Here is a 20941-nt window from a genome sequence, read left to right as displayed (position 1 = left end):
TAAGCCTCTTCCGACTGTGAATCCTTGCTCTAGTATCGGGTAGCTACAGTCCAGTGTGAACACTATGTGATAAAAGCGCTTTCAAGAACTCGCGTTCAGCACACTCCTGTAAGCGCTACACATGCCTGGTGTGTACGCAGCATTAGGTTATTGTCCATGTTATTTGTACTTGACATTTAACTAAGATAGCATTGACTAAAGGTAGAATTGACAATAGAATAACGATTCCATTTCTCTCTGTCGTTGGTTCTACCCAGCAACAAACATTCCCCACACTGTTTTCAAAAATCTGCGTGGAGCTCTTTGGGAATACACATTTCTATTTTCCACGCACTTGGACACACCTTGCCTCCCTGGAGGTAAACAAAGTGCACTTGTTCCCTCACAGAGAGGCTTTGTTTGCACTCCACTTACCGCCCAACAACAGAAAAACAAATTTTCACTGAACGCTTGATTTACTAAGAGACAATAGATGCTATTTATGTTTTGGCAGAAGTGGAAAGCCAAAAATACACAAATAAAAAGCTTTCCAAATGCGCTCTGGAGCTGTATACCTCACTAGAACGCAGTGTGGCCAAAGCAACCTTTGCCTTTTTGTCAGAGTGAGCTTCTCTCATGTTCAGCACGCGATGGTTCAGATCGCTGAGCTCACCTTTTTAAGGTTAAACTTCATGGACGTTTTGTTTGAGTAATTCTTAATGGTAAAAATCAGCTTTTGTTGTGACCAGGATCTGGATGTTGTGGGACTGAAAACCTGAAAAATGTTATTTTATTCATATTAGTTAAATCAATGCTAGACATAAGATTGATCAATGACAATCTCAGCTACTGATGTACTTTGACCAGATTTTCAGATATTTAAATTTTAAGCCAAACACTCTTGTTAAATATGGGAAATAAAATGTTAATAATTTACAAAGAAAAAATAGAAACAAAAAAAATTATCTTTGTTATTTTATTTATTTATTATTTTACTAGATCATATGCTACAACATGAAGCAAGCAGTAGGGGATGGGTATCTGCCAAAATACTTAAGGGCTTCGATTTCTGGTTTTCCATGTGACTCAATTATATATTAATTTATTTTTTTAAATATCCACATAAGACCAATTTAGTTTGGTTATGGAAAACACTTATATATATACCGATATAAATTAGACAAAGATGTAACTTTTGATCTATCTATTGATTCAAAACCCAAAATGCATGCTGTACTTTTGAACCATAAGCTGCACTTAAAATACTTTATCTTCTCAAAAGTTTACATGCCGTCTTCTATATGAATTCTGGTTGTGTTCGCTGTTCTGGAACGTTTTTTCTTTTTGGTACAGGGCGCTCAAAAATTTGTCAAGCTGATGTAGTATGACTTGTGGTCAAAACTGCCTGATGGATAGCTAGAGCATTATGGGTACTGTAGTCGGGAACCTGGCAGAGTGATATGTACTTTATTTCAACATAATGAACTGACAAAGTTTGAGTATTGTTTTGAATTTCATGTTGTGTTATTGCAAAAAAGTTTTAGCTTAAATAGTTGCTATAAAACATGTATAAGAACACAGTTTGCAAGAAAAACTTCCCATCAACTCCTCTGACCAATCGCCTGCCTCTTGGTCCGTCCAGGCATTCTGGGTAGTGTAGTTAGACGACATTATGTGACTGTTTTGTTTCACCTTTGCCCAAAAAGTATTTTTAGTTACTTTGGCAGTTATTTAACAAAGTAATAATAGAAACACAATAGATATCTCTTAAAATCAGCACATCTTGGACATGCCACCAAAAACTACAACCAAATATCACAGTATGTGTTCCATTGTAGCGTTCAATTAATCCTTCGTTGTTTTGGATGTTTCTTTTGAGACATCAGACACACAGCAAGATCCACTGCTTGTTAGGAAAAGTGCAGGAATTTTTCAAAAAGTCTATTTGATCTAAAAAGTGTTTAGTCTACATAAATTTAGCAATAAAGTTATCAGGTTGGCAGCATAAAAACAAAATAACTGCAGGTTTTTAAATGGAAAAAGGCATATTTGATTAGGTTAACAGAAAACCTGAGAAGCTAACACCTGTCAGGTCTGAATGATGCATAATTCAAAAATAATATTTGGCATGAGAGTTTGGACGCTTATTTAACACACCAAGTAGGTGTTAATGATAAAGAAACAAGCTATAAAGACCAATTTGGAACTTTTTAAAAATCAGCAGCAGCTACTGCCTTAGCTTTTGAAGCGGAAACAGGTGGCAAGTTTTATCAGACCCTCTTTGCAAAATGTTGTTTTATCCTTCACAAACTCAGCAGTGGAGCTCATTCTTTCAGGTGTACTTCCTCCATGCAGGAACGCTTGCAAATCTGGCCAAATAACGGCAGATGTAAGACAAGAGCAGACCTGACACGTGCTAGGTCCTCTTGTTGTATCCATGTCGGAACAGTGGTAACTTCCTCTCTGTACTTTCTCAGCCTCCAGATCATTAGTTCTGATTAATCATCTGTCACGGTTGACATTGCTCTCCTCTCCTTAATTAGTGCTCTTGTTATTGAGCCGTTCTGAAGCGCTCCTTCACTTCCTCCTTTTGTTCTCCTGGCCGTTTCACTTCTTCTGCTGTGATGAATGGAACAGAGTTGCTTCGAGGCTGTCGGCTCTGCTCCAGGGCAGCCCGCAGGGATCGGTTAATCCCGAGAGAAAATATGGGTCATTTACGTCTATTTTTAGTAATGCTGATGGAGGGAAAGACCAGGTCCTGTAAGAAGGATCAGATTTTTTTATTTTTACACCGAATTTTGGTAAAAAAAATACAAGCACACAGAGCACAAATCCTTTTTTTATGCTTCGCTGATACAATCTTAAATCAGAGTCATCGTTTGAACTGTTTCAGAAGCTTTCCCAGTTTTTTTTTATTATAACTATGCCATTTTTAGCCAAAAACTTAAAAAACCTCTCGTTTTTGTTTGGGACATAATTGCCGCAGGGCGGCAGGAGTTTATCAGAAATTTGCTTCTGAGTTGTGGGCGGGACTGTTGATGCGGAGCAACCCTGGGCCCCTTCCTTCCCTGTTGAGAGCTCTCTGTCTACATGCTCTCCCCGCTAGCTTACAGCCCCTCACACCCCCAACCTAACATTACCAGTGCAACAAAAAGGGCGAGCAATATTGGAGCCATCCAGCCGTTTTGAGCCCGGATAAACAATGACGTAGACGGATCTAGTCGTCTGAAAGTATATGGATCAGCATAATGGAGCTGAGCGGGGAGCAAATACAATCTTTTTCATCCGCTCCTGATTCACAAGGATTTGAATTCAGCAATACTCTTTTTTTTATTTTTATTTTTTTTTTCTTGGAGTGGGTCTGTAAGGATTGGGGCTGAAAGTGTAGCCAAGAAGCTTCCAGAGGCGTCACCCCCACAACAACCCTGAACAAAATGGAATTAGTGTCAGAAACAGACAAGCTGAGTCAATCTGTTAGCAGACGCGGGCTGCTGTGAGTCCTGTGGGTGCTGTACAGGTTCTCTGCGGTCAGAGAGGCACTCTGTCTTGCACATAATGGCTATTGATTCTTTTTTTGTTGTTGCTTTGTTTTTCACACTCGGTCACATGCAGCATGCTTGTTCACCAGGATTAAGCCTTAAGAATCTGACAGGACTGAGACAGCAGAGCCGGGCGGGAAGCTCATTATTTAGTTGCTTTTCTAGCTTCCCGCCCGTTCCTCTCTGTTGACCAAACGGCATGTGGCTCCACCTTTTTTACAAATCACTTAGCTTTGCTAATGCAAAAAGAAAATCAGGTTGCACTGATTTTAGTGTTCTGTAGGGAATATACGGCTCATGCAAATAAGATAAAAAAAAGCCTGTTGCATCTGTGAAGAGGCTGAGGGCTCTCCAGTCCTGCTCATTAACAGCAGAGAGGCTCCCACTCCACTCAGACTACTTCTAAATGCATGTGCACAAGCAGCTAATTAATCTCCTTTAATCTGCTTAATAAAAACAGACCACTTTAGTCCCAGTCAGATTAAACAAACAAAATTCATTTCAGTCTTTTTTTTTTCTCCTTTGCACCCATCAATTAAAAAAAACGGTGGGACTTCACCGCCGTCAGCTCGGCGAGTTTCTAGTCGCCCGAAGGAATGCGGTAACTCGTTCACCCGCTGACACTTTGAACCCCAGCCACGCATTCCTCAGTGTAGTTTGGGAAATGCGAGCCAGGTCAGTGGAGATGTTTGGACGCGACAGCGTCACAACTATTTACAGCCTCGTGTCAAAGGCCAGGAGAACTCGAGACGGCTTTCAGGGCTGGTCCTCATCAAAGGGACGCGGTTGTTGCCGCGCCCGCCGCTTAACTGCTAAGGCATCCTCACCTTTGAGGGTAATGGTAGTCATGTATTTTAATACTTTCAGACAACGAATAATTCAGAAACAAAGAAGTCTGCGTTTGAATTTCGAACTAATAAACACTCTTCTGGATACAATTGTACCTTTTTTGGGGGGGTAAAACCTAACTTGATTGTGCTCCATGTGTCCTCCCATTGTTCTGCTTCAGCTCTGTGGTTTAAACCTGGAGGCTACCGAGAGATTTTCTGTTCCAGTGCATCCTCCTCCTCCTCCTCCGCCTCCGCCTCCCAAACCCCCTGTCTGTACTGTTCATAATGCATCCTCTTGATAAACCCCTGCTGCCAGTGTGCGGTTCTTCTCACTGATGTGATTCCTAAATACGGCTTCATTTCAGCTGGATAGCTCTTGGCTGATAGAAGAAAAGATCTTTGATTGCATTTTCTTGCAGCTGATGACTGTTGGTCATGTGGCCTTTTATGGCCGGCTTTGTTATCACATTACAAGCTTGTTATGACTGTCATGTAAAGAGTCTTTATCTGTGTTTTTGTAACGGTGCCGCTCCGTCACTGCTGACATTCATTATCGACGGATGCAGGAACGCTCTCTCTGACCTTTTCCTCTCCTCGCCATTTTCCGTGGGGGGAAAGTAAACTCTGCGATTTGCTTTTTGTGCGTCTTTAATATTCTGGCTGCTGAAGCATTGTTAAAGGAGGAACCCATTGTTGCAACTTATTGTGGTTTCTGCACTACCCTATGTCATTTGATAGTTCTTAAGGCCCGTTCACACCGGTACGAATTTCGCCGGCGATTTTCGCCCACGTTTAACGCCTCGTGACTAAACAAAGGGCACCAATGAGAGTGTGCACACCGACGCGAAAAAACGCCACGCGTCAAAGCGTCAAAAAAAACGCCTCGGGTTCGTTTTTTTTTTTTGACGCCTCGCGTCGAAATCTATTCGACCAATGAGAATGGCGCTTTTGCACACGTGTCTGGAGCTTCTGAAGTTACAGTAAAACACAACTTGGGGGCGCTCAAACACAAAACTGCCTTGCTGAACACGCATACCAGCGAAGAAGATAGACGCCAAGTAGCGTCTACACAGCCGCGAAGAAATAATGACGGACATTCTAAAATATCCCCGAACCAAGCACCAGTTGGAGCTACTGGTGCTTGAAATATTCATGTTTTCTTTGTATTATTCGGACAAGCGCGTAAATACTTGCTCTCTTCTTCTGAGTGAAAAGCGACTTTAAGAAGCGTAAAGTTGCGCAGCGCCACCTTGTGTACAGGAGTATTTCTGTTTACATTAAGCGCCATCTAATGTCAGGGAATGAAATTGCATGTTCACTCGGCTCATCGACAGCGAAAATTGCCTGGGTGTGAACACAAAAAAACGTGGCGAAAAAACGCTGGCGAATAACGCCTGGCGAATATTCGTCCCGGTGTGTACGGGCCTTGAGTCATGTGACGTGTGCGATGATCATGAAGGCAAAACAGCAATCCAAGATGGCGGCTGACACCCAAAAGCCAGTCAGTTTTCAGATATTTTCTTCACTTAACCAAAAATATGCAAACCATGAAAATATACTTTTGAGTTGTTGACCTATTTTCAACACCCCTACAACTCTTAAAAATGGACAAGCGATGAACTTTAATGAACATGTGATGGAGAGTTGATCACCTTTCTTGTCTTGACAACCATAATTCTTTAAGTGTTCAGGATGGGTCAACCCAACTAAGGTAATTCCAGAGGGTTTTGAAGGGGACAAAAGCAGCTTTACACTGATAAGCAACCCTTTACAGTAGTGAAGTGTTTAGGCAATCAACGTCAGTCGGTGGTCGCCAAGAAAAGCAGCCGGATGCCATTATTGGTGCAAAGCCAATATGAACAGCCACTATTCTCCACGTAGGAATCAGCTGACTCCCATTGATCGCGTTAAGCGGGTTACTGTTTGGTATTTAGGTGTCTCCAGCGACATCTCCTGTGTTACAAGGTTAAAAAGGCCTGTTTGCTCCATCCTGTGTGGTTCATCTTACCTACTGTGGTGGTTAACCTTGCCTGAATGTGGTACTCAAAGCTGGGACTTCCAACTTATTGTTATTCATGGTAACTGGATCTCTTTGGTCTGCGGCTTCAGTAGTGATTGGTTAAAAGAAATCGCACACTGGAGCTCCAGAAAGTATATAATATTGTTGTGCGTTTCTCGATGTCAAAGCCAGTTATTCTACACAAAGGTTGCAAGCAAGTTGCTTAAGTTAAATGCATGCCTATCACGCTTTCCGTTTTTGTAAACAAAATTCACTTTACTTCAAGAAAAGACACATTGATAACTTATCAGAATTAAAAGGTCCTTTATTTTTGCATCATATGTCCTCCTTGTATTTCCAGGATGATAACTGGGGTGAGACCACCACGGCCATCACAGGTACGTCCGAGCACAGCCTGTCCCAGGAGGACATCGTCCGCATCACCAAGGACCTGGAAGACAGCGTGGGGCTCAACTGTCGTCGCTACCTCACCCGGATTTTGGCCGTGATCCTGGGCGTCCTGGTGCTCCTCACACCGCTGGCCTTCCTGGTGCTGCCCCACCTCCTCTGGCCAGACAAGCTGCAGAATTGCGGGACGGCCTGCGAGGGCCTCTACATCTCCATAGCCTTCAAGCTCCTCATCCTCCTGCTGGCCGTCTGGGGACTCTTCTTCAGGCCGCCGCGAGCAAGCCTCCCACGGGTCTTTGCGTTTCGGGCCCTCCTCTCTGTTCTGGTGCTGCTCTTTGTCATCTCCTATTGGCTCTTCTACGCAGTCCGGATACTTGAAGCGCAGGTGTGTGGAGACAATAACCACAATCTTGACTGAATAACCCAAAAAAAGCTAATTAGGCGGGATAGCACTCATTATATGCACACAGATTTATTTCTCCTGCCTTCGGGAGCCTCGCTAAATCACAAAACACAACCCAAACACCTAATTTAAACTCTGGTGGCTTCAGCATGCTTGAAGAAAACACAAACACGAGGTCCAAAGGCTTTTTCTCTGAAACGTTTCTAAATATTTATGTTCCTAGGGTATCCAGCATTTCAGGGTCTATTTTCTTTTCTTCTGAAAACGTTGATTTTGTGCTTTGCTGCATGCGTCATATTGTCCCATTTGCAGGATGCAGACTACCAGGGCATCGTTCAGTACGCCGTCTCGCTTGTGGACGCCCTGCTCTTCATCCACTACCTGGCCATCGTGCTGCTGGAGCTCCGCCAGCTTCAGCCATGCTTCTCCGTATGCGTCACGCGCTCCACAGACGGCGAGACGAGGCACTACAACCTGGGACAGCTCAGGTGAGAATCCCCGGCGACGAGACCCTTTCAGTTCTGACTCCTTGCGTGTGCTTCCCAGAGTGCTTTGTGGTTGGGGTCAGTTGTAAATTCTCTAGGATAAACGGGCTCCTCAGGTTATTCCAGGAGGAGTTTTTGAACCTCTAATGCCACTCCAGTGCTCTAGAAGTTTGCCGTCATGAAAAGAAAAGACGTGAGGAAGTATTTTCTGATGCTAATCTTCCTCAGCAGACGTGACTTTTGTGCATAGAGAGGTGCAGGTGAAGAAGATCAGGAGATAAAGGAGAACTCGTAGAGATTAGTGTGTGAAGTGAAGTGAGAGGAAAAGATGGGACGTGTGCCATGGTAGGTTTTTAGAAATGTGGAAGTGAAGAGAAAGTAACAGTTTCTTCATCGTAAAAGAAAGGAAGCTATTATAGATAAAATATGGTTCATCTGGTTTTCGGGTTATTTAGGGCCCGTGGAGGGTTGTATTAAGGAGCGTAGGTTTCCCTGTGGCTCGTACGTCCAGCTCAAAGGACATAATGTACGACTGTCGTACGGTTGGTAATAGGCCTGCACAATAAATAGCAAATTTATCGTCATGGCGATATCAACTGTGCAATACGCATATCGCAAAAAGGCGAAAATTGCAATAGATGGTTACCTTTAATGTGCTAAAACAATCTTATGGCAGCTCGAAGCATTTAAGTAATCAAATAAATCCCTTTATGCAGTTGACCAATCAGATGGACCCCTTCATGTTGTTGACCAATCAGATAGAAACCTTTTATGTTAAATGTTCACCTCCTATGTAGACGAGGGGCATTTGGAGTGTAATTTAAGTTATGTCGACTCTTGTTTAAATCAAACTGTTGGAGTGAAATGGGAATGATGTTTTTGGCTGTTTTCTTATTTGTTTATCTATCGCAAGTCGTATCATCATCGTAATATTGATCATTAATATCGCACATTGCAAGTTTTCCTCATATTGTGCAGCCCTAGTTGATAAGGCTAATGTAATTTGTATGCGTTTTTGGCGTACAGGTAATATGACACGCAACACTTGTCATTAGTAAGGTGCGAGGAGGGCTCCATACTGACCACACACGAATGTGTACACATGATACGCCTGTAGGATGCCAATGGGATGCTTACACTAACTACGCTCTGAATGTATAATTTCCTCCAAAGAGCCCCTAGCAAAAATGTGCAAATGTCTCAAAAATCCTGCGTCTCACCTTCTACATCCTCGTGTGTTGGAAAAGGGATCTCACAGCATGCCCATAGAAAAAATGTGCATGAACATTTTCACTCTACGGGCTCACTGATCGGGTCACGACCCTGATATCTTGCCACCTGGATGCCCAGCTCTTGTGTTGGACTTATTTTACTGTTACAATAGGGGGTTATGATTTTTTATTTTGTTGTTGGACCTGACAGAAAGGAAGAAGAGAGAGGGATGTTCTAGAAGGGGTGTGTGCCCATTTCTTTGCCCACAGACGGCTGGTATCCACCCGTAAGGGTAGTTATGAATAAAGGTAAAGAGAACCGACAACATACCAAAGAAGTCGCCCATAAAATACCAAATAAAAAGCTTTAAACTATTAGGTTTAAAACTGTAGAGCTGGATAGCTCCAATATTGCCCACCATTTTTGACGCACCAGTAGGGTTAGGTTGGGGGTGTGGGAGCTAGCGAGAAAGTTGACGGATGACGAGAAGTGGGAGCGGGCTTACTCCACCCACAACTCAGAGGTGAATTTCTAATCAACTACTGCCAAATCCTAAAAAGCGCCCCAGGTTTTTAAGGTTTTGGCTGAAAAACGTCAAATTCCTCATGAAAAGACCACTGAGAATGCTTTGAAAATAGATTTCATTTTCATTGACTGAGCATATTAACCACGGGACATGCCCACTTATGGTCAAAGTCAACACGTGTATATATATAATAAAGATCAAAAGACTATCGAAGTGGTTCTTTAAATCTTTTAAGCATCCCACCAGCGAAATCTAATCTGCCCAATCCTGGTCCTCAAAAACCAGCACTGCTAAATGCTTCCAGCCACCTCTGCTGTACCTGGGATCATGTGATCCAGCCAATCAACGGCAAGTAGGCAAACATAGCTGAAATGAATGACAAAACCACAAAAAAAAAGCTATTAATGAAAAAAAAGATTAAAATATTCAAAGAAATAAAGAGATTTTATTTTTTTCAATTTCTGCACTAAAAAAAAAGGGCAGAAAAACAAGGATGTTCAAGGATGAATTGGAGAAGGAGAGAAACTGAAAGAGGAAACACCCAGGGGACCTAGACAGAGGCAGCGACAGCCAGAATGGAGGAGGAGGATTTAATAGTTAATGTGAGGTTAGTGTTGAATGCTAATGCTCGTAAAAGAACAGCTCCGACCTGAGCCACCAGCTTTTTATGACTGAGGAGCATCTGAATGATGTCAAAAAGATTTTTTTTTTGTTGAGGTGCAACACTGCAGCAAATCCTGTTTCTTTCTCTAAACTCCCGAACCAGGCAAGTCCTGCATGGATCTGCTGTATGACAGATAAATCAAATAAATCATACATTGCCTCTAGGATGAAGACGGTGTGAAGGAGCGCCCCCAAAGCAGTTTAATGTAGTCTTAATTTCATAGATGTTGCTGATCTTGGACCATTTTTAAATTCAAAAATGAAATCGAGCGGCAGCGCCCACAGCCAGAACTTGTTATCGACTTATTGCATATTGATTTGCTTGGGTGTAAACATGTCAACCATGGGTGTAACGGTCTGCTGAGATGCTGGCTGCCTCAGGGTCTGTTGTCCTTTTGCAAGCTGCGATATTCAACGTTGCTGAGTCCGGCAGCAGCCCGGCCGTCCTTCTGTGACTGTAAACACGTTGCTAATGAATGCTCCCTGCAGACTGCATCCAGGCAGCTGCTCAGACCCACACACACACACACACACACACACACACACAGACAGGTTACACAACAGCAAGCAGACGCCGGGGTTTTTCTTTTTTGTTTTGAGTCTCCTCCGCTGCTCACATTTTTCTTTTTCTGGCACGTCCACTGTCTGATCACAAGGCTTTCGCCTGGAGGCCAGAACGCTTGTTGGGACGCCAAACTAAAAGCCCCAGGGATCTTCGTGTGTTTCAACCCTTTTATTTAAGCATTCACTGCTTTAGGTCACTCTTCAAAGTTTTGGTGAAATCAAATCATTTTCCTGTCTTGGTTAAACAGTGATCAGGTCTGTGCTTCAGATCTGCCGTGTATTCTGCACCACAATCCGGAGTGTGGGTGTGTTTACTGATGTTTGAGAGGTACACATTGCTCTTTTAAAACGGCAGTCTGTTTTTTTTTTACAAGTTGCAAACATGGTTGGGAGTTAGCGTAGTCACGGTAACGTTTGTTTTAGCCGTATCAGTCTGTTTTTTGACGAGTTCAAACAAGGCTGGGACTTGCAGGTATTCTTAATACTCGCACATGTAGCGTGTTACAAACAAGTTTGCTAATTAGTGTAAACACATTAAATAACTGATTGATTTATCCTTCTTATAAATGACTAAAATTTGTATTTGTATTTGTCTTTATTTATTTTAGGGACACTGCATACAACGAAAAGTGTGGAGTGCTGTAAAACAGTGAAACACTGTAAATATGCAGGATTGTAGTCTAGGCTAATTTCCATCCTCTGTCCCGTTCTGACCATGGCCAGCCACCAAGAGACTATAGATCAAATCAAATAAATAAATAAAAATGCATTAGTAACGGGAAATTGCATAAAATAAAATGACATAAAATGAACATAACTTAGATTTCGTTAACTGTTTCTGTAGGAGATGACTGTTTTTAGATTTCGTCGTAAAACAGTGTATACATCAATAAAATCATTAAAATTTGAAAATAGACCATTCATTGATGGTGCGCTCCATACTGCGGAAAATATAGACAAGTTGTAGTTCTTTGATGTTGAACGTTTTGTTATTCTTGATTTCACTATTTCACTCAAATATATCATCTAATCTTGAAGATGCCTATCTTTATACCAGCATGAGCCAGGAATCGCTCTGCAATGTTAGGTGCATCTATCACCCCATGTGAACTCTGCAAGCATATTTGCATAAAAAGCAGCTGTTGCATCACAATGAAGTTATTTATTCATATTTTTGCTCTAAAAGAGCAGAATGAAAATACATCTTTACATTACTCTCCACACTGGACATAAATAAATGATGCAATTGCTGTTACATTACACCAAGCTTAACCATGGAGAACCCAAGAACAAAGCTTTTCAAGTGAATTTGACCTTTTTTGGGGGTGTTTTTGGGTTGCAGTTATTAGCAGCAGGCAAAAAAGTAGATACAAAAAATTATTAAAAGGTAAAATAAAAATTAGAGGCCAGAAAATAATTAAATAAAAGAGAAAACAAATATTTATAGAACAAAATATATTATATACAAAACCAAAAAAAAATTATAGACAGGCGCATTTGATTTTGGGTTCTCCATGGTTTAGGTGTAACAGAATTGGTTGTCATTTTTTCTTTTTCAGCAGACTCCTGGCAACTTGAAGCACTTAATGTATTAAGATGCAGATTTGTTGTAGTCCATATTTATCCATTTATTTCCAGGTACAATCAACTGCATCCACTGCTGACTTTTAAAAGCATCATTAGCCACAAAAACAAACTACTGTCATTCAAAAGCAACTAAAAAAAAATAACCAAACTTAACTGCTCAAAACTAAAACTAAAATAAACGACATCCCGATCAATCTGAAAATGTTACTCCCTCTGCATGATACATTCTCACTTGTATTACTGCCCCCCCCCCCCCTGTGGAAGCTTGATTGATCACAGGCCAGGATTTTGTGACATCACACGTTTTATATTTTTTTTGAAAACAATGCCCAAATGAAACGTCGTTTTTTTCCCCCTTTATATGTACAATTATACTTTTGTTAAAGCTGATAGTGAACATCTGTTGCCTTTAGCTAGAGTGCAACAGTCTAAATGAGGAAAGAAATTTACAGTCTATTGTCACTTTCAGCCAAAATCTAAGTGAATTCCTAAAACTGGTGATTTGTCATTTCCTTTTAGTTAATTGTGTTAAGATATGCAACTGTATGTCCAAACTGAACTCTGTTTAAAGTCCAAACAAATGAAATGTTTTAAACTTCCCACTGATTCTGCATGAGCACACAGACTGTAATGTATTTCTAGTCTTTTAGAAGAGTTTGAAACATCTGTGTGGTGACGGCCTCCGATGGCATTACTGTCAGCTTACGGCCATGTGACCGTCACCAGATGGTAGCGCGGTAAAACAAAACGAGGTCTTAATGCTGGCTGGATGCCCGTGTGGGTTTGTGTGGCGGCAAATGAGCCGTTTTTTTTAATGTGAGCTTTGTTCAGAGGCAGAGAGGTCAGAAACGAGCCTCCATCAGCGGGTCAGAGCTTCTTCTGTTTATCCTCTTTGGGAGTAAATGGGAAGCGCGCGCTGCAGGCCGCTGTGTGCTGGACCCATGTCATGGAGTTGGCGTTCCACGCGGACGAAAGGATGACACAGCGAGCGCTAAGGCATCTTTTGTGTTGTCACTGGCAACAAATGCGCACAGTCTGAAAAGAGGCCAGTGAGATGCAGTTAACCCGTGAGACGAGTTAGCTAACAGCTGTCCTCCTGTCAAAGAAATGCGGCCTGTGCAGACACAGCAGTAAGTACAGCTGCTGAACCACTGCAGCTTTAAAGCCTTTCTGCTAACATGAGGTCAGGCGTGGTATGGGTTCGGATTCGATTGAACTCTTGAATCTATTCATGCTACGTTCATTATTAAATCCTGTTAGCATCTTTATAAATAATGAAATAGTTCCTGCATAAATTAGGTTTGTTTTTTAACCCATAAGACCCATTTTTCCTTAAAATGAAAATAATGTTTTGGGAGGAGGTTTGAAAAGCAGTGGAGATGATTGTTTCAAAAACTGTTCCAACAAATCCTGTTATGTTTATTCTAGGTATATATCCTTCAAATCCCAAGTTTACTAAAAGCGAACAAATTATGATTGACATGTGTTTTTTACAAGCAAAAAGAACCATTGCATTGTTTTGGAGAAGAACCTGTAGGCCCAAGTTGACCCACTGGGGGAAACAGATGCTCGTAGTTTTTCCATTAGAAAGGATGACATGTATTAGGAAAGGAAAGTTGGAACGGTTCGAAGACATGTGGGGTCCTCTAAAAGGTTTTGTGAGGAGACTTAATTTGGAGAATGGATCTGTGGATGACCAAGACTAACTAAGAATACTCTGTAAACCTTCACTATTTAAAATAAAATAAAATTAAATAAAAAAATGCAGTTGTATTTGAAAAATGTGTCAAAAGATGGCTTTCCTTTAATTTCCTGATTAGTAGAGGTTGATCTGTTTTTTGTTCTTCTTGTTATTGTTGAGTTGTTTTTTCTCTGTTCTATTTTATTTATTCTATTTTATTTCACATCTACACATTGGGTGTAAAGCTTGTGATTATGTTTGATAAAAATTTAATAAAATCAATATTACAAAAAAAAAATGAAAATATTGTAGGCTTATACCACAGACCATGTGGGTTTAAACCAATGTGAAACCTAGATTATTCAGTTGTAAATGCAGTTTGCGGTTGAATGTTACGTCTAATTAACGTAGATCCAGTAGTGCCACATCTGACAGAAATGGCATTAACCTCATCTGCCATAAGGTTGGGTCAGTATACCTTGGATATGGAGCACCAAACTCTTTTCATCCATATTTAAATGAGCATACTGTTTTGGACAAAGGATTGTTATTGTTTGTGTTAAAGATGCAACGATTTTCCCAGAAACGGATCAAACCTTGATTTTTTTACTCAAGGTTTTGCTTTGGTTTGGGATAATTTGTGCAATATCAAACTAAAACTTCTGAAAAATTCTTTGCTGATACGCAAGTAACAAAACAAAGCTTTCAGTTGGTCTATGCTAAGCTTCTAAACATATGCAAATCTGTGCAGTAAGGAAGAAACGATTCGGTTCAGTGGTTTAACATACGGTTCAGTATTAAACTGAGAATTATGGCATTTCTAGTTTTAATTAAAAAAAGCCAAATGTTTTCACTTCAGACCTTCAAAAATATGTTCTGAAACATGTCATTAAATGGGTGACATGAACTCCTCACATTCAGTCACTGTGAGCCCATGAGTCCTCACCTATCAGCTGAATAATACAAAGATTTCCATTTAAAGTTTCTCCCAACTGGGCATTGTCCTCTTGACAGGATGTGATGTCACCATTTTCTTTTTTCCTTTTTTAAATGGGCACGAATGACAAGATTTGTTGGAGCACGCCCACTAAATGTTGCAGTAAAGAAACGAGTCGATGACAACGCCGCCCAACCTTTAGAACAGGTTAGCATCAGCTAAACGCTACAGAACAGCGTTCTCATGGTGGCATGCAGGACCGCTGGGCGCTGAACTGAGGCGCGGTCGCCTCGGCTGATCTCGATTTCAGGAACACAGAGGCGGCATGTCATAAAAGAGCTGGTGATTTATGACGCGTGACGTGAAAACTCCTCACTGCGCGGTTGGTGTAATACTGCTGGGACGTGGAGGACAAGAGCCGACACGCACCAACCTCCGTTTGTCCATTAAAGATCACCTCCCGCAAGATGCAAGGCCGGGTTTAAGAAAAAAAAAACGATTCTTTGGTTTCAAAATAAAACATTCATAAAATTCAAGGTACAAAAAAAACTTTTTTTATATATAATTTTATATCATTTTTGCTTGATTTGCATGGATTTTCCAATTACCCAATACATTTATTTAAAAAAAATTAATTCAGTTTATATGAACTACTAACCGAATCATCGACTTATGAATAATGACTCTAAGTTTGGCATGAAAGCACTGCTTTACAGCAAAATTATGAAAAGATAAATACATATTTAGGTAAATCCGCAAATCAGATATTAGAGATATTATTGTGCTTTATGGAACCAAATCCCTTTTTTTTTAAAGTTTATCAGCACACCTGAGAGGCAAACAGAAATAGAAAAAGGAAGGCAACAACCTTTAAAAAACCCACTCTGATAAAAATGTTGTTCTTGTGGCATTTTTTGGGACGAAGGAGGACAAAGTTGAGCTTCAAATTAGATTCCTGAGCAGTTTTGGTCGACTCGCAGAAGCGCAGAGCTTTGCACAAAGGGCAGAGGTCGAGAGAGAAACGTGCAGCTCATTGTAATGGAGTACCTACGTCTTCAAAAACTCAACATGAAGGCATTAAAGAGTTCCCTGTGTTTTCAAAAGAGTTTCTTCATCTCAGATTTGATATGAATATTAGCGCAACAGTTTTTTTTACACAGTTGTCTGAATTCAAATGAAGCCTGGTCATGTCTTCAACCAGGTTCATTTCAAAATAAAGTTAAATGAAAGGGGCTTTCAAAATAAAGTTAAATGAAAGACAAGAGGATCTTGTTTGGGCTGTTTTTTTCTCTTGAGAATCTGTATATGAGAGGAAAAAAAGCGAAGTAATGAGTAGTGAATTACTTTTGAGTAGAGTAATTAAAGTACAATTTTTAACCAGTAACTAATTACTAGAAGTATTTTACTAATTACAGTTTTACTTCAAGATGTTTTGTTGTCGAGCACAAACACCAAGTTCATGCTAATACTACCCTCAAGAATTGCTAGGATTTATTTATTTGTTTTGTGTGTGAAATCTTTTGAAAGAAAGCCAAAAACATCTCTTTCTGTAGGCTTCTAGACGTTCTACAGGGATTTCCCCCCAAACACGGGAGAGGGGAGGGTGGGGGGTGCAGTCTTGTGGCTAATTTCTCTGATTTTCCAGCTCAAGCTTTGGCCTAAAGCCGTCTTGATTCCCCTTTGGAATAAAGCTTTTCTTCCTCTCCAGTATTCAGCAGGCTGCTCTGGCCATCATCGAGCACTACTACAGCGATTTCCCGGTCCACAACCCGGCGCTGCTCTCTGCCTCCAAATCCCGGGCCGCCAAGCACCTGGCCGGCCTCAAGGTCTACAACGTGGATGGTGAGTTCCCAGCAGCCTCTGCTGAGGGTGAGTGGGAATGCTTTGTGTTCTTTTGCCGTCTATTGTGTTGTGCTCTTCTGGGTCTTAGAGCGGTGCCTTCAGTGCTTCACGGACAAATGAGGCTTCATAACAGAAGTGCGGGTACGGCTTTATTTCTCCGTATTTACCGTAATAAAAAAATCATTTTTTATTTGTTTTTATTGATATTTCTTTGTTTTATAAGGTTTACCATCCAAGAAAATTAATATAATCTTGGTTTGATTCTAAAATAATCAAAAATACTTCACTTTAATGTTAAAGAAGTCTGAGCTCTTATTTAAGTGAACTAAAAAAGAAAAAAAGAAAAAATAGACAGCCTCCACAAGCGTCCATCCATTTTCTTCACATGCTGTATCTCTGGGGTCACGGGGTCAATGTTGGGCGAAGGTGGGGGTACACCCAGGACGGGTCACCAGACATGAATGATATTAAGAGATCACATTCATTCATTATCGTACACTATGATCATATTCTCCTACATATTGGAGGATCACCTGCTGATTACATCATCAATGTGTCATGGGCCAAAGCTCAGTTCCTGATTGGTTGACGAAAAGTGAATTCTTTGCCAAATTTCAGATATTTGAACAATGGCTGCACGTCAGAATTTTTGCCATACCGCCTAAAACGCACTGTCGCTAGAATGCCCCCCTTGACGCTCAAACCACTCCCTCTGATTGCGTCTGTACCTTGACTCAACATTGAAACTGGACGCCCCTGCCACGCCCCGGGGCGTCCCTCGCTGTAGCGCAGTCGTCCTTTCACGGTCTTGCTGTGCAGCTGAAGTTAGCGGGCTTTTTTCCTGTGACATTTCTCCTGTACAGAATGCGTAAATCTTCGATGGTGATCATTTGTTGTTGATCTATAATACTAGACGTATCTTGAACTTTGAGCATTTGAGAAAAGTGTGACCGTGTTTGTTTGCTGAACAGTGTATAGTGAGGCGTTTTTACATCCTAATTGTTGTGAGCAATTTAAGATTACAACTTGAAGACTGTCAAAAATCGCAGGTTACTTTTAGATGGTAGCTCCTGCATTAAACAAGGGAACAATGTAAATTTGCCTTCCAATTGTTCTGTTTTGTCAAAAAAAAAAAAGGTTGCCTCTAGTGGTCATTAGAGGTACTACAATTTATTGAGTTATAAGGAGAGTAGTTGAACCAAAATGCTGTTAGCGTTAAGGCCCGTACACACCGGGACGAATATTCGCCAGGCGTTATTCGCCAGCGTTTTTCGCCACGTTTTTTGTGTTCACACCCAGGCGATTTTCGCTGACGATGAGTGGAGTGAACATGCAATTTCATTCCCTGACATTAGATGGCGCTTAATGTAAAACAGAAATACTCCTGTACACAAGGTGGCGCTGCGCAACTTTACGCTTCTGAAAGTCGCTTTTCACTCAGAAGAAGAGATCAAGTATTTACACGCTTGTCAGAATCAAACAAAGAAAACATGAATATTTCAAGCACCAGTAGCTCCAACTGGTGCTTGGTTCGGGGATATTTTAGAATGTCCGTCATTATTGCTTCGCGGCTGTGTGTAGACGCTACTTGGCGTCTATCTTCTTCGCTGGTATGTGTGCTCAGCAAGGCAGTTTTGTGTTTGAGCGCCCCCAAGTTGTGTTTTACTGTAACTTCAGAAGCTCCAGACACGTGAGCAAAAGCGCCATTCTCATTGGTCGAGTAGATTTCGACGCGACGCGTCGAAAAAAAAAAAACGAACCCGAGGCGTTTTTTTTTTTTTGACGCTTTAACGCCTGGCGTTTTTTCCCGTCGGTGTGCACACTCTCGTTGGTGCCCTTTGTTTAGTCACGAGGCGTTAAACGTCGGCGAAAATCGCCGGCGAAATTCGTCCCGGTGTGAACAGGCCTTTAGTGTTTTTTAAGCCGCCTGTGTAGTTAACTTTGAGCAACATTGCCCCCCAATGACTAGCCGTGGGTACTGCACTTATCCTGACGACACTCGTCAATCCTTTCTGTTGATTAGGCATTTCTCTAGAAATTTTGTTTATCGTTTATTAAACATGCAGCTAAATTTATACTTGTTTAGTCTGGATTTACATGAACAAGAACACCAAAGAGGTAAAGATTACTGTGAGATTAAATAGAACATGGTTTTATTATCTATTATAAAGCAACTGGAAAAGTATGGATTTAATACATTTTACAGTAAATCAGACGTTTCAATTTGCTCTAAAGGGACTTTTTAGGTTGCTTTATGTCCATATTGATGATTGTATTGATGCAAGTTTCATCTCTGTTTTGATTAAAAATGCTAGTTTGGAAAAATGTATATTTATAACAAAATTTAAAAAAAGACATTTTGTTTATTTTACTCTGGAAAACTAATCCTCTGTCTCAGAATCCATTGCGCATTTTTCTTTTCCAAACTGATGCCGCGCCATCAGCATCTCTTCTACATGAAGCTTCGAGCTGCGTTCAGGTCTCTACAGGTTGCCTGGAAGGGGGGTAAATTTAAGTTGCAAAAATCGTCGGGGATCAGAAACCGTATCCGTTTCTGTCGGCCCTGCAGTGCATTTTACCCTGACTATGCTCCTCTTCTGTGTCTCCTCACTCAACCTTTAAGAGATGTTTAAAGCTAAGCTGAAAGTTTACCTGTTGGACAGTAAGTAGAACTGCTGCTCACCAAACCGCCCTCGCGCACTTCACATTAATAACCCCCACCCCTCTCTTCCTCACTCCTCTTCCCTCTTTGCATGCCTCAGGTTTGATGAAAAGTCATCCTCACGACAGTTGGAAGAATGTAACTCAAACCCTCTATTAAATTACCACAGTCCCTGAAGTGTCCTCCAGTTCCACCTCGGCGTGCTAACTCGCCACACTCCTCTTCTTTTCTTCCCCCTCCTGTCAAACATCAAAGGTGGGGGGGGGGGGCAACGGAGATGGCTGATAAATCAATAGGCAGTTTTGTCGTTTTCCTCTCGGGTCCTCCATCCTTCATTTTGGTCCGGCAGCAGCTGCGCGGGGACCCTCGGCCTCTGGTGCCTCTGGTCTCCAGCAACGTCCCTGTCTGTGAGGAACTGTCATCTCAGCTCGATTGGATGCGTGAAAAAGCCTAGAGCGCTGCAATTCCACTGTATCCAAATGCATTCAAGGGATTTTATGACACCTGGCAAGCTATTCTGCCACTCTGTGCTTTGCTTGGGTTCTTTCTATCCTCAGGTGCGCTGGATTTATCAAAGAGAAATCAGTTTATGTAAAGCAGTTGTGCCTAGAATGAGGAAAGGAAGTACATTTTAGTGTACTTCCTGTGGAAACAGATTTGTTGACTTGCAAAGTTTTTTTCATATTTTCCTATCTTCTACAAACCAATTTAGGCCAATAAGATAATAATGGTCTCATTGCCATTAAGAGTTTGAGGTCTGCTTTGTCAGAAACGTCAATAAGATGCTGCTCCTACAAAGTAAGACTCATCCTTCAAAATAAGATGCTGTGTTTGGTCCCTCCGTCGTACAATAATCAACTAATGATGGAAAAACACACCAGTCCAGACCATTGACTGTATATGAGAACTGAACTGAGTGACCCCTCCCCTCCCCCCTGGCGTTCCACACAGGAAGTACCAGTTGGTTAAAGGAGCTAAAATCCCATAGACTATTACGCATTCATTCTATTTGTCAGAATAATCATTCTTGCTCTGATGCCTTTTTTTTTTACACGTTCTTGATAATCCTAATTTTTTCTTCTTTATTTCAAGTGATTCAAGTTATAAACTGACCAATCGGATGCCTCGATAAATCCATCTGGTCAACGGAGCCGACTTTTAAGTGGTAGAGGCGTGGGCTTCCAACAAACTGTTTAGAAAGAGCCGGTTACCATAGAAACTCAGACCGACTTGGGATGACTACTGGTTACTGGCGATTTATGGCTTCGACATGGCGGCGTCCGTTTGACCATAAAATGGCAACTGAATTGACGTCATTTGATTGGAGCCAGATGGGTGACGTCACACTCACTCAGTCCAGATCTCTTCTACAGTCAATGTTTTTGAGGAAAGGGCTGGCCCCGCCCCCTCATTGTGTTGTAAAGATTGATATAAAATTTCCCACAATTTAAATGTGTTTCTATTTGCACTTTATTTTGAGGTTAGAGCGGTTGCTGAATTGCCTTTCCACAGGTTATAGGTGGAAGTCTTAGAGTATGGGTGACAGCGTGTGGGGAGGATTGTGCTGAAATTTCACAGCCTTTCCTGTCAGCTCCTGGGGTTTTAACGCTGCAGGTGATGAAAG

At 41.4% G+C, this 20941-nt stretch overlaps 1 protein-coding gene across 2 annotated transcripts in view; it reads left to right on the top strand.

The window, feature by feature from the left end:
- Positions 1-20941, top strand: part of vangl1 (VANGL planar cell polarity protein 1) — a 52941-nt gene that overhangs the window by 30108 nt on the left and 1892 nt on the right. The window contains exons 5-7 of one of the 2 annotated variants that reach the window (XM_011484379.3): positions 6709-7140; positions 7471-7646; positions 16522-16682. In XM_011484379.3, coding sequence (XP_011482681.1) covers positions 6709-7140; positions 7471-7646; positions 16522-16682 — 769 coding nt within the window. The remainder of the gene's footprint in view (positions 1-6708; positions 7141-7470; positions 7647-16521; positions 16683-20941) is intronic. The other variant, XM_020710355.2, reaches the window with a different exon arrangement.

The sequence above is a fragment of the Oryzias latipes genome, chromosome 2 (genome assembly GCF_002234675.1).
Source record: "Oryzias latipes chromosome 2, ASM223467v1".
NCBI classification, from domain to species: Eukaryota; Metazoa; Chordata; class Actinopteri; order Beloniformes; family Adrianichthyidae; genus Oryzias; species Oryzias latipes.
The sequence above is the reverse complement of the archived record's forward strand: the minus strand, read 5'-3'. Positions and strand labels throughout refer to the sequence as shown.